Source organism: Lissotriton vulgaris, chromosome 7 (assembly GCF_964263255.1).
Source record: "Lissotriton vulgaris chromosome 7, aLisVul1.2, whole genome shotgun sequence".
Classification (NCBI taxonomy): Eukaryota; Metazoa; Chordata; class Amphibia; order Caudata; family Salamandridae; genus Lissotriton; species Lissotriton vulgaris.
The window spans coordinates 720,989,469-721,006,487 of NC_141695.1; the positions used below are offsets into that span (position 1 = coordinate 720,989,469).

At 44.5% G+C, this 17,019-nt stretch overlaps 1 protein-coding gene across 2 annotated transcripts in view; it reads right to left on the reverse strand.

Annotated features, from left to right (window-relative positions):
- Positions 1-17,019, reverse strand: part of LOC147702325 (actin-related protein 2/3 complex subunit 1A-B-like) — a 262,621-nt gene that overhangs the window by 157,631 nt on the left and 87,971 nt on the right. For both annotated transcript variants that reach the window (XM_086928777.1, XM_086928778.1), the window contains exon 4: positions 2,446-2,668. In XM_086928777.1, coding sequence (XP_086784903.1) covers positions 2,446-2,668 — 223 coding nt within the window. The remainder of the gene's footprint in view (positions 1-2,445; positions 2,669-17,019) is intronic.

The following is a 17,019-nucleotide window of genomic DNA, read 5'->3' on the forward strand; positions in this document are numbered from 1 at the left end:
CCCACTATTTCCTCAAAATAGACTGTCTTCACAGGTTACAACAATCTCAGCATGGCATTAAGTGCCAGTGCTGGACAAGAAATGTAAAAGGTGCTCACCCTCAGCTTTCGTCTTCACGTTTTTCACAGCACCAATTGAACAAATACATTTTGCATCAAATTTGCTTCATGCCTAATACCAGTGGGAAAACATGCATGCTCCCATTTACAGCCTCATTACACATTGGCGATATAGTTGCTGGGTGTCGCTTTTGGTTTCAAATGTGTGCTTCTTTGTGAGTAGTTCCTATGCACGCGGAGAGGTGCATCCTTCCTGCACAGCCGTTACTTGTGCAGATACTGAAGCTTTATGTTCTATCATTGGGACCCTGCTGACATACCAGCACTGGTACATGCATGAAGTGCAACGACTGAAGTGCATGTTAGGAGCAGCATTGAGAAGAAAGTGAAGAATAGCTAAGATGCCATAAAGCATTGGAACATAAGAATTTGGGTCACTGGATCCTGAGGTTGCCATATATAACAGATAAGAGTAAAATATTGAATGACAAGGTCCACAAGGGAATGGGAGACCAGAAAGAAAGTAAGTCACTAAGTGTACTAATGCATCTACTTTGGAAGCCTCTCTTTGATCTCGTGGCCACAGGTTCGAATCCTGATAGTCCAATCTGCCTTTCATCCTTATGAGGGTAATAAAATGAATGCCATTGAGCTAGATAACAACAAACAACTGTTATTGCAGCACATAGAGGCATAAGAATAAACATGCCCTTTAAAAATGTGTTCTGTTATCTTGAATATAAGGTTCTGTAAATAGAATTGATCAAAATTTGGGTTCTCATAAAAAACAGATTACAGAAAGCAAGTGATGGGAACATGTATTTGGAGCAGTACACCGTACAGCTGCTTTTACTGTATCACATTTCAATTTTTTTCTACTTGAGTCACAGAGAGAGAAAGTGATTTGCCTGGCATGAAATAATGTTGGTGTCAAAGGCCAGTCAGTGAACAATGGCAAGCTGTACTGATACACAGATGATCTAACATAGTCAAACGGTTTATTTAAAAATGTAGGTAAAACTAATACAAAAATATTATTAACACAGATTAGCGGGTATATTACAGGCAATATGTACATGAAAAATAGATCAAGTAAAGTTAGACATGAGAATAGCTTTCACTTCTTTTTTGAAGAATGCAGAGGAGGGATTCTGTCTCGTTTCTGGGGGCAAAGCATTCTAAATCCTGGTAGCATTCCTGAGAAGGGCCGGTTGTAAGTTTTCTTCTTGAGAAAACGTTGTGGTTTCAGTAGAAGATTGCTGGAGCTCCTGGTGGATCTATTGCCACATGATAGCACTAATTTCTGAGCTAGATAACTCATATTTTTGTGATGTAGTACCTTGTGTGTCACACAAGCGATTTTCAGATGAATTCTAGCCTCGAACGATAGCTAGTTGAGGGCTTGAAGGTCAGGGGAGATGTGACTGTTTCTTATTGAGCCAGTGATGAGTCTAGCAGTAGCGTTGATTGAAGCTCTTAAAGTGGCCGTCGTCGATCTGGGAAGGCCGCAGAGAGTGACACTCCCATGTTCCACTCTGAGGATTACTAGAGCTTGAACTGCATGCTTGAGGTCATTAGGAGGCAGGAAGGGTTTCATTTTTCTCAAGGTGGTCATCTGAAAATGTGCTCCTTTTGTAGATGCGTTTCCGCATGTTTAAGTTTCTATCTAGGGTCACTTCCAGTGATTTTGCTGAGTCAATAATGCAAGCTTGACCTTTGAGTGCTGTTAGGTGGTTCATCCAATTGAGGATGGTGGTTGATTAAGAGGAATTCAGTTTTGAGAGTGTTAAGTTTCAGATGGTTTTCAGCCAGCCAGGTCTGCATTTTTTGAAGCGTTTGAATTGAGAGATTTGATGTCCTCAAGTGAGTGGATCTTTATGTAGGGTTGCGTGTCATCCGCAAACATGTGATAATGTACATTCGATGAGCTGAGTAGTTCGGTGAGTGGCTCCATGAAAATGTTGAAAAGTGTAGGTGAAAGGGATGATCCGTGTGGTACTCCTAGAGTGACTAGTACAGTCTTGGATAATGATTGATTGACCTTGAATCTTTGTGGTCTATTTTGGAGAAAGGAGGTGAACCAATTTAGAACAACTCCTGATAGACCCATTCTGTGTTTCAGGAAATCTATCAAGGCGTCGTGTTTGAAGGTGTCAAAGACCGAGGATAGGTCCAACAAGATTAGTAGATTTATATTGAAGTTACTTTGACACGAGCTTGTGAACGCTACTTTTCTAGAGTCTTTTAACTAACTAACAATCAAGCCATGTTGACAATTACCAGAGCCATGCTTTTCTGCATTTTAATGTTAGGGCACCTTGCCAATGGGGCTCGATCCTATGTTACCAATAAATTATGAGAACCTGGACAGGATTCTTCTACTTACCAATCGTTTTCCTTCTCAAAATAGCAGATGGAGATGGTTTGGGACCCACTTCCCACAGCAAACTTATTCTCCTGTGGGGACCACTTAACGCAGGTGGCAGCTCGGTTGATGCGTAGCAGCACCAGTGTAGGTTTCCAAACGCCATCTTTCAGGTTCCAGACGTAGGCATTTCTATCCACTGCACATGTCACAATGAGGTTGGATTCTGGTGCCCAGTCAATACCTGTGGGGGTTACAAGCCATTGAATATGCATTTCTTCGCCAGACTTAGCTAGATTCTGAATTAGTTAACATTATATCTTATAAAAGCTATTTTTCTACTCAAATACTAGTGCCCATAGCGCATACCAGACCCTTTATTTTCTGTGGCCCTGAAACACGCAGGGCCCCATTTGCGAGGCTCCAGCAGCACTTGTGTGCCACCGGAGTGTCACTTTTTTGGTGCTCCGGTTACACAATGTGCCGCACCATATTTACAAGGCCACGCAAAGCCACTTTGCATGGTTTTTCATGGCCTTGTAAATATGTGACCCTTTCACCCAGAACCAGAACACTGCATGAAATGGGCATTCCATGGGTGTTGCTGTGGGTGTTCCCATGCAATACTATGGAATCTGAAGCATTGATTTACGAGGAATCATAAACATAGGAATGCATCAGATTCTAACGCCACCCCATGGGTGGCATTAGGGAGGCGCAACAGGGAGAAATATCCTTTTTTTCCTTGTTTTTTCCTCTTTCTATGTGCTGCATTCTGCAGCGCACATAGGAGGAAAGTACCTCTATGTATTGATTTTGTGCATAATGGTATCCTTTGCTGCACAAATCAATCATCCCCGCAATACAGGCACCCTTGTAACATGACACAAGTGTGCCTGCATTGGTACCATTTGCACTAGACTGATTTTTTAGCACCAGCGCAGGGGTCAATACAGGAATGCATCATAATCTTGTAAATATGGCGCATTCCTGCTCTTTTAGAATGACGCTGCAAAATTGCTTGTGGCACCGCGCCATTCAATTATAAATGAGGCCCTCAGTCTTTCTCATGCAATGTTCCATATTGAGGATGCAGGACTTCATCTTGCTGAGGTAGGACTTCATGCTAAGGCATTTCACAGGGGCCTTATCTTCCATGTATTATATAGAACAAGTGAGCAGGTAGTCCAACTAAGCGTCTCTGAAATTTTCTAAAAAGACGTCCTATCACAGTGTGAGTCCTGCATAATAAAAATATTGGGAAACATCAAATCAGCTTCTAAGGCAATTATTTCCCCTCTGGAGCCTCAGAAACAAAGAAGAGTGTATGAAAAGGGATGTTATTAATGATCAATTAAATTAAACTGTTTTATGGTTTTGCGTTCATACCAGGAATTATTATTTTCGAAAACCCACTCAAATCTTTCCAGGTCGGCTTCAGGAAAGCTTCACAACCCATACACAGCCCAGCTTCAAAACCCATACACAGCTCCCCTTAGTAACTGGCTGTTGGAAATACCATTCAGCTATTGATCAGTCCACATTCATAAGTCAATTCAGCAGTAGGTTGATTGTAACTATCGTTTGCAATATATGGAACTCGCCTGGGCAACAGAAAAGGCAATTTCATTGTAGTAGTTGTATGAACCTGTATGAAGATGGACAGCTTTGATTTCCCATCAAGCTGATGGGGCCCTGAAATGGGAGTATGGAAACCCCAGTGTCACGATTCTCTCCCTGCGCTCTCGTGCCCACCACCAGGGGGCCACATAATGTAACTTTCCAGAGTTCAAATAAGCTTCCAGACACTCCTCTCCATGCATATCCTGACTTTCAGCCATTTGGACACTATTTGGGAATTGACATCCATTCCCAATCTATGCCAAATTTTGTGGAGGCTAATCTGCTCATGATGAAACCTCTACTCTATCACCTATAATTCCCTGCTTCTGCTTTGTCTCCACCCCTGCAGGCCGAGGATGGGTGTAGGAATTCAGTTCACCTGTGGCCGGATGCTGCTAGCCTGCTCACACCTGATGCACATGATTACTGTGAGCTCTTTTAAGCCCCAGCTCCCTTCAGTACAGGGCTGCTCATTGAAGCTGTGTACCAGTGAGATTAATCCTTGATTCCTGGGCTATAGTTATTCCTTGATCCTCTTCCTAAGTTGCAGCTATTCCTTGTTCCCGATTAGCACTGCTTGCAGTGCTCGCTTGATCCATGAGCTAGAGCTATCCTTGTTCCTGAACTAGCACTGCCTGTAGTGTTACCTTGATTCCTGTTCCTGAGCTGTAGCTATCCTTGATTCAGAATTAGCAACCGCCTGTAGTGTTACCTTAATTCCTGTTCCTGAGCTGTAGCATTTCTTGTTCCTGAATTAGCACTGTCTTTAGTGCTGCCTTGACTCCTGATCCTTAGCTATTCCTTGTTTCCTAAACTAGTACTATTTAATGCACCACTGAATCTGTTCTCCTGTATTCCTTTGTCCCAGTTCCTGCTTTTCTTCCCATTACCTCTGTTTCAGTCCCTAATTTGTTGTCTTCCTGTTCTACAGTCTTTCTTCTAGTTTCCTTGTATGTGTGTTACTTGCTTTCTGCCGAATGTATCCTTGTTTCCCACTTAAGCATTCCTCATTGCTAGATCCTTGTATAATGTGGCTGTGCATTTAGTTCTACCCACTTGCTGTTAATGCCTTGCGTGTTCCTGTTTGATCGCCAGGATCCGTGGGCATAGCTTACAACCGAGGTGATGTGTCTTGACTACTGTGATTCTTGTCTTTGAGTTTCATTTATAACATCACCATAGGTATCAGCTCCACAGACCTTGCCTTTGCATATATATCTTAAATGTGGGTATTTACAGTCAGTTTCTGTAATAGCAATTGTGGGTGAAGAACTTACTGAGCTTCAGTCTTACCATTTCGTGCTCCCGAGTGCTTTACCCCACATTCCCTTTAGTGTTAATGTTGTTATGCATATATATGTCTTGCACGTCCATCCTGGGTGTAGTTATTCTGAAGGCTAAATTGCCTCTTGAGTGCCTATCCTTTTTGAGTCTTAGCCATCTTGTTCCCTTGTGCAGGCTTCCCCTTTGGATCCCCTTTCTCCTCTGACTTCCTGTGTGATCCTGGGCAGTGCTGTACTCTTCTTTCTACTTACGTTTTCGGCCCAGTCACCATTCCTTGTCCAAGTCCCTGAATGTGTACCAGACAGTCCTGGACAGTCCCTGACGTCCAGCACCTATGCAGAAGCGACGTTACAGCAAGCTTCAATATGTGCATAGGTAATATGGAAATATCCAATACTGCCTGCCCTAGGATGGAGATGATCTGAAATACTCCTTGAGAGACCTTGACATGGACGATTGCCATTAGTCTTCTTATGGACCTCACCAGTTTGACTCTGAGTTCTAGCCATCCTAGGTTTCAAATGTGCAGCACAACACTTAAGTGGCAAAGGAATTTGCTGATTTTTCAGACGCAGACTATGGCAAAAAAAAATCACCTCTCTAGGAATATTGATGGGCACTAGTCACACCCAGCAGAAGGAGGCTTTTCGAAACCAAAACTAGGACAGATGGTCACAGCACTCAACGGAAGAGAACAAATTGGCAGTAACCATGGACTTAGAAGAATGGCAATAACATCACCAACCGACATAGAAAAGGGGTTAAAGTGGCACAATACACAACCACAGGAGGCTACCTATAAACATGACAGATGTTACAATGGGTATGCACTTGCTTAATTTCATTAGCTTAGAATTCTCACGTTGCCATCCTACAAACCTAGCCTTTTCTTTCGGTTTTGTTAGTTGTATTGTTCACATTATAAATTAATGAGTGTGTATTACCAGAATGCAAAATGAGCACCAAGACTCCACAAACTACTGATGCCTTGAGCAGAGCAAGACGAGTGAAATATTTAATTGATATTGATTGGGATGAAGGGCAGAAACTCACGTTATAACAAAGAGGAAAATACCTATTTATTAATATTATATTAATATTATAGGATGCTGGTCTGCGGCATATACCAACTTCAAAATGCTGCCAGTCCTCCCTCTGTGGGCCTTGATAGTAAATCTGGCCTATGTGAGCATGCTTGTAGTGCTGGACCTCAGCTTCCCAGCCGATCAGGGACTATAGGCATTCCAGGCCTTAACTCATTTGTGCTTTGAAGATTGCAGAGAAGTTTGAACTTTTTGTCTGGGCTGCCTCAAGCCAATGCAGTTCTTTGAAAACCAGTTTGGTATGACATTTTTTAAGCAGATTCCAGCCGCTTACTTCTGCAGTCTCTGGAGTTTCAGAAACTCTTGCTGCTCAGACAAAGCTAATGTTGTAATATTCAAGTGTAATAGCATCAAAATTCTGGATGCCTTGAGCATATAGAAATTGAAGCAACAGTAGAGTCCTTATCAGTAGCATGAGATAGAAATTGGTGTTTTCAACTGTTGTTCTCATTTTATAACCAAATAATGGACCTGTGTGAAGCACCTAGGATTTGGAATGGCTACTAGTTCCTCTGGCCCTTCAAGAGAAGATTGTCATGTAACAGATCTGCAACTCTAAGGATTTTCATTACTGAACTATCCAAACCCAGATAATGCTCCTTCATGTAATGGTGCAAGTGTTTCCGCTAGGAAGTAGCGCTTTCACTGTACTCTTTCTGACTATCCACCTGAGTTTGGAGTTGGGTGTCATCTGCATGCATGTGTAATTGTATGTGGTACTGGAAGATAACCCAGGACAGCAGGCTTATGTAGATAATGAGTAACAGTGGAGATAAGGAGGAGCCCTGCAGGACCCTGCAGGAGAGATATTTAACAGTCACTGATGATGATCCAATTCTAATTTACTGACAAGATAGACTGGAGCCTTTGTGAGACCGTGCCAGAGATCACAAGCGATTTTTCCAGTGACTCCAGTAAAGGTTTATCATCTGAAGCAATAGATAAATTGAGAAGGATTTGGATCCAAGATTGTACACAGTCTGGAGAAGATATCATCCCTTATATCTAGTGTTGAGGTTTCTATCCCTCTCTTTGATCTAAAACTAGATTATCTGCTGTGAAAGATTGAGCTAGCTCCTAAAAACACTTGTAGTTGACCAGTAATCTCCAAGATCCTATTGATAGAGAGAAGGTTAGTGATGAGTTATTTCCTGATTCCTGTGGTTTGCAACAGCATCCTTTATGTTAGAGTGAAATATAGCATGCTTTAGATAATTATACTTTGTTGGAGAGATGCATTAATGAATTTTGTTAATATTTGGATCGCAAACAATCGATCTTTAATGGTAGAAGCCAGATGAGATTTAATTAGGATAGTCACGTGTTTTCAGCTTAGCGACTGCTTTACACTTGTGTTCCTTGACTCAAAGCTGCAAAAGAATACTAACTGAGGATTGGAAGAAAATAATCACTTCACTCCGCTTGCTTTGAGTGCAAAAGACTTCTTAATTTACAACTGCCAAGCAGAGCCGCACAAGATACCCTGTCAACTAGGCTAACAAAAGTTCAAAACTGACCTATTTCCCCCAATTAACTCCGATCCCATCCCAACTACATCTGAACTGCACACAACCTTTAAAATGCTGTGTAGTCCTCATACCAGATCCACATGAACCTTCTTGTTGAGCCTGCTCAGTCTTGGGTCAGGCCCCGTTCCTAGTCCTAAATATGGGCTTTATTGTTCTTTGCTCTTTCTTACACTCCCTCCCCACTGTTTGCCCAATCAGTTCAACAGTTTCCCTTCCTCTGCATGATGTCCAGTGACAAAAAAACACAACAATAACAGCACCAGAACGGTCAAATTCCAGCTCCCCGCCTCCAACAACATATACCAGGGTGGGTGGTGGGCTTCAGCTCGGCAGTGGGTGCAAGGGAATGTGTGCTTGCCACTGTAAGTGCTGATGGAACATGGATGACCCAACAGCTGCCATGCCCCCTTGTCGTTTCCTTCTCTTCCTCCTAACCTCCCTGAGCGGGAAGTGTGCTTCGCTGTCCACGTTCGGGCCCTGATTGGGAGGAAATAATCACACCACTCTGCTTGCTCTGAGTGCAAAAGGCTGCTATATTTACAACTGACAAGCAGAGTACCTAGCCCTTCAGCTGAGCCACACAAGCTGTTCTGTCAACTTGGCTAAAAAAAAGCTTGAAACAAATTTGCCTCCCCCAAGTAACTTCGACGTCTCACATCCAGCTCCTAAACACCTGAACCCACGTTAACCATCTTATCTAGTCTGCCAGCTCTTCAACCAGCCCTCGTACTTCCCTCAAATCGTGGCTCTACTGTTCCTCCCTGAACTCAGAGCATCATACAGTCTTTCAGCCACTCTTCCAGTGTACTTGTCAACCCTTCCAAATACAGGCTATTGCACTGCTCTGCAAGAGCACCCCATCTCGTCTGAAAAATTTGTGGGGACTCAAAAAGAATGGTGTGATGAGCTATCCCCTGCACTCTTTGCATCTTGTAAACAACAGCCAACTCCCTATTCAGCTACTTCCTGGCTCTGTGTATTGGAGCCGACTGCTGCGTGCCCCTACACACCCTCCTAAGCAGAAGAAACAAAGGCCCCTGATCATGGAATGCCAGCAGAAGCAGAAGAAACAAAGGCCCCTGATCATGGAATGCCAGCAGAGAAATCCAATAGGGTTGAAATTACCCCCACAAGTCAGCTGAGCAGCCCCAAACGGATAAAGGAGCACTTAGATAACCCCACAATTTTATTAATCCCGGAATACACGTCAAGGGGCGCTTTTGACATCTTAAACAGGGGTAACATTTTACGTCTGCTAAACTCCATTGATACCCTAACAAACATATCCACCAAGGATCTCGACTCAGTTGAATTCACAGTCTCACCGGAACATCTGGGGGTGGAGGTCACTAAAACAGTATGGGCCTCAACCGAGGTGGCTGAGCGCGTGCTCAACGAACAAGTGAAACTTAACAGCTGGGGCATAATACTTTGCCCATATGTAAAACCGAGATACCCAGATCCCTTGGCAAGTGACTTTGTACACCGGAACGCACAAAACCAGGCAAACCAGGACCACCATTCACTCTCTGTACTGCGTGGGGCTCGCAGCAACTCCCCGTCCAGTTCAGAACCAAAAGGACCAGGCGCAAGAAGGCAACATGCCGGGAATGTGCGATCTAACTCAGACTGGTCATGGCTATCCAGGACCATAAATAATAAGCCGGAAAATCATTGACATAACAAGTTTGAAATTGGGAATTCTCTTAAAAACTTCAAAGTCTGTTCCTGGAACATCAACGGTATTGGGGATAAGCTTGTGGACTCAGATTTAAATCTCTACTTGCAAAGCTTCGACATCATAGCCTTGCAAGAAACTTGGTCAGATTCTCCCCCACCACTTCCAGGATTTACCCTGCACTTCATTCCTCCAACCCAGTCTGCAAGATTTGGTCACAAAAAAGGGGGCCTCGTCACTTATTGTTCGTTAAAAAGAACGCGTACAGTAGTCCAGCTACCATACAATCTAGATTCCCCCAACGCAATGCAAGTTTCACGAATCTCCATCCGAGATCAGAGAAAGAAGGAGGACTTAATTTTAATCAACCTTTACCTACATCCCCGAGGTAAGAAGCAAGGAGCCCTGCAACTGAAAGAAGAGCTTATAAAGCTAATAACTGCAGAGGATACCAATAATCTGATGGTTACCGGCGATTTCAATCAGAACATGCTTAATAAATCAGCCACTGAAGTCAGCACCATTGAGGATCCATTTGCATTGGAACTTTACTCTCAAGACAACTCATCAGGGGGTAGCAGGACTAAAGCAGCACAGCAACTTTTAGCAACTCTTGAAGAGCTTGGTCTACGAGCGCTTAATGGGAGATTCCCAGGGGACCGTCCCCAAGCAGCAACATTCCATAGTACAACAACCAGCTCAACAATTGACTTCACCTTCCTCTCTGGTAGTTTGTTTCAAGTGACAACTGACTTCCATATCGGTTTACTTGACTACAGTGATCACTTACCACAAGAAGTGACTTTAGAGGCTTCTGCAACTTCAACCCCAGCATGCGCCATTGGGCACGAACTAGTTTATACAGCAAACGATAGGCGATTAAAATGCAGAACAGATGACCCTACGGGCCTCCTGCTCTATGCAAAGCAAGCACTTGGCGAAGCCCAAAATGAAACAACAGATCTAATTGCCAGCTGGGAGAAATTTACAGAAACACTACGGAAAAACATGGGAAAATCACTGAGGAAAAACCAGCGTTATGGAGGGGGAAAGCCGGTTAATCCGACGTGGCATCCGAATCACGCTTTTACAAATAATGTCCACCTAAAACATCTAAAAACTCTTATCGGCCAAAAGTTACGAAGGGTAAGGACAGACCCTGCTGTCAAGGACGAACTGAGGCTGTTAAAGCGTGATCGTGGGAGGCTGATTTGGCGGCTTAAGCGAGAATCTGAAGAGCATCTGTGGGCAAAACTCCTATATGAAGCCAAATCAAACAACAGCGCTCAATTCTGGAGAAAAATCAACAATTTGCCTACGGGGGGGAATCAAGGCATTAATTCCTTCGTCCCTGAAGACGATTGGATAACATTTCTTAGCGCTCACTTCAAGGGCACCGACACTAACATCCAAGGAATGTCCAAATCCACAAAAGACACCAAGGAACGTTTAACACTCAGCCGTGTCTATAACGATCCCTGGCAGCAAGACCAGACATTTGAAATTAAGTGCGTCTCGATCTGTTACCGAATATCAAAGGGAAGGCGTGAGGGGGCCCCGGGACCAAACGGGATCCCCCCCATATTATTTAAGCAAGACCCCGACTACTGGGCAGCTGCCCTCAGACCAATGTTTGTCAAGATTCTGCAGACATCTTCCATCCCGCCATCATGGAGGGGAGCCATTATTTCCCCCATCTTTAAAAAGGGTGACAAAAACGACCCAAAAAATTATCGGCTAGTGGCTCTGCTCGATAATGAAGCCAAATATTTCGCAGGTCTGCTTCTAGAGGAACTGTCATCCTGGGCAACTGAAGTTTCAGCAATCCCGTACAACCAAACAGGTTTCTGCAAAGGTATGGGAACTACTTCTAACATATTAGCTCTTTCTTTATTAATCGATGCGGCCCAAGAAGCGAACCACCCACTCTACTTGTGCTATATTGACTATAGCTCGGCTTTTGACCATGTGGACAGAAATCTTTTGTGGGAAAAACTAGACAAGCTGAACATTCCCCCGGTGCTTTTAAACCAATTAATTCTCCTACACAGCGAGACATGGGTGCAAGTTAGGCTCGGCACCGGTGACTTTCTAACAAAAAAGATTCCAACATATACAGGAGTAAAACAGGGCTGTGTACTCGCCCCAATACTTTTTAATCTTTTTATGGGAGAATTATCTACACTACTAAACGAATGCAACTCGCACGCTCCAAAGTTAGGGGGCTCACAGATTTCAAACTTATTCTACGCAGACGACCTGTTACTCATCAGCCGGACTCCGGTTGGCCTTCAGCGGCTATTGGACATCACCTCAAGATATTCCATTACCAACAGGCTTACCATCAATCGAGAAAAATCCAAAATCATGTGTATTAATCTTTCTAAAAAGAAAGTAACACGAAACTGGCTCCTGTCATCCAGAAAGCTAGAAAAGGTCAGCGAATATCGATATTTGGGGGTCATCATAGACCACAAGGGCAATTTCAAGCCGCAATGTGAAGCCATTAAAAGGAGAGGACTAATCACTGCAGCGGGGCTTAGAAAACTAAAAAACACAGTTTCTGGGCCAAGCTTGCTTCCTCTCATAAAAGTAATCCAGGCAAAATTACTTCCAGCAATCACTTATGGCAGCGAAGCCATGAGGGGAAGGGACGCTCCCACACTAGATAGAACAGTAGCAAAAGCATTGCGCATGATCTTCAGCCTTCCGAGGTATGCATCGCCTGCCCAAATGAGATTAGAGTTCGGATTACAAAAAGAAGAGCTGGCGCGCAAGGGAGCCTACATAAAAACCTGGCACAAAATAAGCAGGGGAGACCCGAAGACCCTAAACGCTCTCCTGTGGAAGGAGATTCAAAATAAAGAAACATGCCCGGCAAGGAGGTACCTAGAAGCAGCTATTGAGGACCTTGGCTTACAGCAACTTTGGGAACTTTCAAGCTCCACAGCTCTCTTCAAAAAGGTGGTCAATAAAATAGTACGGAAGGAATCATCGCTGCAGGACAAAGCTGCCCTAACAGAGCGGGCTCATGGATGGCTTACAGTTCAATCATACAATATGCTCTTGCCTCAAACCTATCTGCAGATAGGATTCACCAAAAAAACAAAAGAGAAATTCTTGAAATATCGCCTAGGTCTACTGCCGTCTGCGGCTCACCTTCCTCCATGGTTACGGCCAAATCTACCTTTAACATGCCGACTCTGTGGGATTGGTAAAGAAAACATAGTTCATCTGATCTCTACCTGCACTAAGCTCACCAAAGATCGACGCCTCCTCCTGCGACCACTTTTTAACATCCGTAACATACGGACCTGCAGGCAAGCGGCGCTAGCCTGCTTCAAAGGAGATGACATTCAACTGAGCTGTCGAATGGTAAAATTTCTCGAAATAGCTGAGGCCCGCTTCAAAATTTTTTCTTTGAAAGAACAAACAACTCAAGTAGTACTGTAAAGGGCCATAATAAGGAGCTAAATGTCACCCCAGAAGCCTGTCCTCCAGAGTGACATTGTTGCCCTTCCTAAGACTGTGCAGTACTGACTGGTAATAGGGCTCCTCCGAACTGTTATCACAATTTATGTATCCTCGCCTCCTCCGTGGCATGTTCTTTTACTTTTGTCTCGTTGTCTTCCGTTGGCAGGCAAGGATGGACAATCCATTCCATAACTCTTTTTTTAAAACTATTTTATTATTCTTCTGTTCTCAGGATAAATAGGCTGTCTAATATGATGCTAAGTTTCTTTTAAATTCTGCTGCAGTTATCTCACTACGGAATCTTGTGTCTTGTCTTAAGGACGGAATCGCTGTTTTAACATGCTAAAATTTGATTTATGTTTTACTGAATCCTGATTTATATTGTAAAGGTTTTAAATAACCATGCACAATAAACTATTCTATTCTCACCCTCCTAGGCAACATCTTAGGAAAGCCGGCTGATCTTCAGGATGTCCAAGTCCCGCCCCATGGACTTCAAGAACACAAACCAGTGAACTGCACCATGTTATTCACCCCTAAATGAATGACCAAAACATTAGGCTTGCCCACTCTGTCTTGTAATCCTACATAGCCTTAACCTATTGCCCCCAATGCACCCTATCAAGGCCAAACTAATGCACCATCTTTTTCCAAACCCAACTGGTTGCCTCCAAATTTCTTCTCGGCCCGCACCCTTGCCTACTTCACCAGAGTGCCTGCAGATCCATGTGTCCTGCCGGTAGGTCTCTGCACAGCGAGCGCCTGTCAATAAAGCAATCAACCTGTTAGTTAATTTCTTGCTGAACCTATCCCTACACACAACTGATCCACCACCTACCTAAACCCTCCAGTCTGTCATCCCCCATTGCTAGTCAGAAGCCCTTCTTCGCTGCCCCTATCTGAAACAAATGAGTGCCAAAGTTCCGTGCTGTCAATCCCAAACCCTGTAAGCATCTGCTCAATACTTCCAGCACTTGCCCGAGCTTAATACAGAGCTGTCCTTGTGCCAGAAAATAGGGCCCTCACCCCATCCCCTTAACTCCAATAAGGACCACCCCAACTGCAACCAAGAGCAAATCCATGCCTCAACCAAACAGTGAAAGTGCACCACCGCCCCTTACCCCTCTGGTCAGTCTTAGACCTTCTCAAATGCACTTTGAAACCCTCTGTATGGTAGAGGTTGTACACCACCAACCCCGAACTTTCTTTTCCCTCTACCAACTCTGAAAATCCATAGTCATTGAAGAACATGCCTGAATAGTGCTCTGAAGAGCTGACTTTGCATGCAGAAGTGCACGCTACTCTCGCCTGCTCTACTATTGCCCCCAGGACACAGACCGGACCTCAAACACCTTACTTGGTGTACTTCGCCATGCAATAAGGACCAGCCACCTAACACCCTCCTCCCAGCTCACCACCAAATGGGTCATAATCCCATTGCATCTTCCCATAGAATGCATTAACTGCCAGTTTGCCACCTATGGTAATTTCACATACACCCTTCTGTATTTGACCAAAAATGAATTCTACCATGTCTCTGAATCTTCACCTTAAGCCCACCCTTCACATCCACGCTGTCTGGCACCTGATACTATGAACTCCCTTCAACTCTGTCGGTTCATCTTCCTTGTGGAATCCAGCGGAAAATATTTCACTAGTTTATATGCTTTCATGACCCGATGTCCCACAAGTCTTCTGGAAACGGAGACCTTCTTTAACTGCACTAGGGGCCAAACCTTGTAACCTTTCCCATTGTGAATGAGAAAGTGCTTCAGACACTCCATTATCCAGACCTGCAATGTGCTTAGCTCGAAAGAAAACAATCTTCTCCAAACACAGCAAGACCTTTTCTCTCAGAAAATTTAACACCCAAGCATTGCGAGCAGTTATTCTGGTCACTACCTGCACTACAGTTACATTGTCAGACACAAACATCACCCGCCTGTTCCTTCCGCATCTCAATCCTACACAGACACACTGCCAAGAGCAATGGAAAACAATTCTGTGTCCTTTGACCTTCCCAGTTTGGGACCAGGTCTCCGCCAACCAACGCCCCTCTCATATGACCCCAAAATCCGAGCCATTCAAAAGAAAAACACCTTCCATGTCATTGGGTCATTTTGCAGCCACATTATAACCCACCAAATAATGCTTGCAAACCAATAGGTCATTCTCCACTCGTCTGGGCAAACAATTCCTGGGATGTGGCTTTACAGCTCCCGCAGTGCCAGTCGCAGCTCATATTTCCCTCTACAGAGGCTCATTAATCAAATCATTTAGCAGCTCCATCACGTAGCTTGGAAGCCATGATTCTATTGCCACAGAGTCCAACTCAATCCCCCAAACTATCAGAGTAGATGCCAGTCCCTCTTTTCGGTTGCTAGTAGCATTGCCAAAACAGTCTGTGAAATCAGATTGTTCGCATGTTGATCCACTCGGTGACACGTGTAAGGTATGCATAAACCAAAACAAAAACCCTCCCACAAGAAAGCTGCGACTGGACCTGGAGAATATCTCTTTCACCTTGGAAGCAATGCCTCTGGTTTAACTGGAACATCCACCCTTTGCCGCTACTCTTTTGCCATCCCTCTTGCCCTGTTCCACTGAGGGCTGGTTGACCCCTGCTGTACCCTGCAGCAGTGAGTGCCTACTGCCGCTCCTGAAACATCATGGTAAAACTTGCCGGGGTACCTATTACCAGCTCCCTTGTTAAACGTCCAGCAGGGCACAAGAGGGACTGCTTGAACACTCTGGAAGGGGCAACACAGAAAGGGCTGGTAAGGAAGAGGCAGCTTACTTGCAGTGTGTGTTGTTTGTGCAGGTAATGTAGGTATCATGTACCATAGCCAAAGCTCCTGGTCAATATCCTCCCATGATTTTGTCAGTGTGGCGCTTGTCCATGCCCCAAACAGCTCATCATATCTTAACCACACCAAGCCCCCATAATTTATGCTATTTGACCTAATGACAGCCATGTACTTCCATAGGACCACACTCTGCTCTAGGACCTTTTGCCACTTTATGTTGGCAAATATTGTATACGCCGCAGTCCTGGTATCAATATTAGTGGGCACCTGCTGCGTTTTAGCCAGCTCCATTTTATCCACTTTCAAGCCCTCTTTACTCACTATCTCCCTATTCAGCAACTTAAACAAATCCATAATCTAATTTGCCCAAATCTTATCCTTGGCTGTTTCCATCAAATGCACCCCCACTTCTCCCCCAGGATACAGCAATACCACATCACTCCCCTTTGCCATGGTGGCAGCCTTCGTGGAGTCACCTACCTGGTGTCCTCCACATTGTTATACCCCTTCTGCCCCTCCTGTGTTATAGCAGAGCCTCCCTCCTCCATCAAATCAACAGCTGCAGCCTGACAAACTCTCAATGCCGCTTTTGAGCCTTGCCCCTGCACCACATCACCAATGCCTTGGTTTCCCACTTCCACTGTACCACCAGAAACATCTCCCGCGATTCTCACCATCCTTTCTGCAACTACTCAATATCCCTTATGCTACCAAAAACATTGGTCCTCCAATAGCCCTGCCCCCCTTTCTTCTACTGGCCGACTTCCCCCATGAGTCCTCCCAGTCATCATTATACTCACTTCCTGGCTCCTTTCTGCTGCGTTACAGGCTGTCTCCTCTTTTTGTTTGCTTGCCACCTTTCGAAAGCTGGTCTTGTCCTCGCCATTTCCATGAAAGTTTCTTGCCCTGACATCTACGTCTCCTGCCTGGGCACCCTCCCCACTGTTCAAAGGCTCACCCTCCACCTAGTCCCCTTCTAGACTTTGGTCGCGGTTGTCCTGAGCTCATCCCAGGCAGGTGTCAGACCCTTCTTCCCTTAAAGAACAGACCTAAAGCCTGCAGCTGTCACTGTCATGAGCACCACATCGGCGCTCATC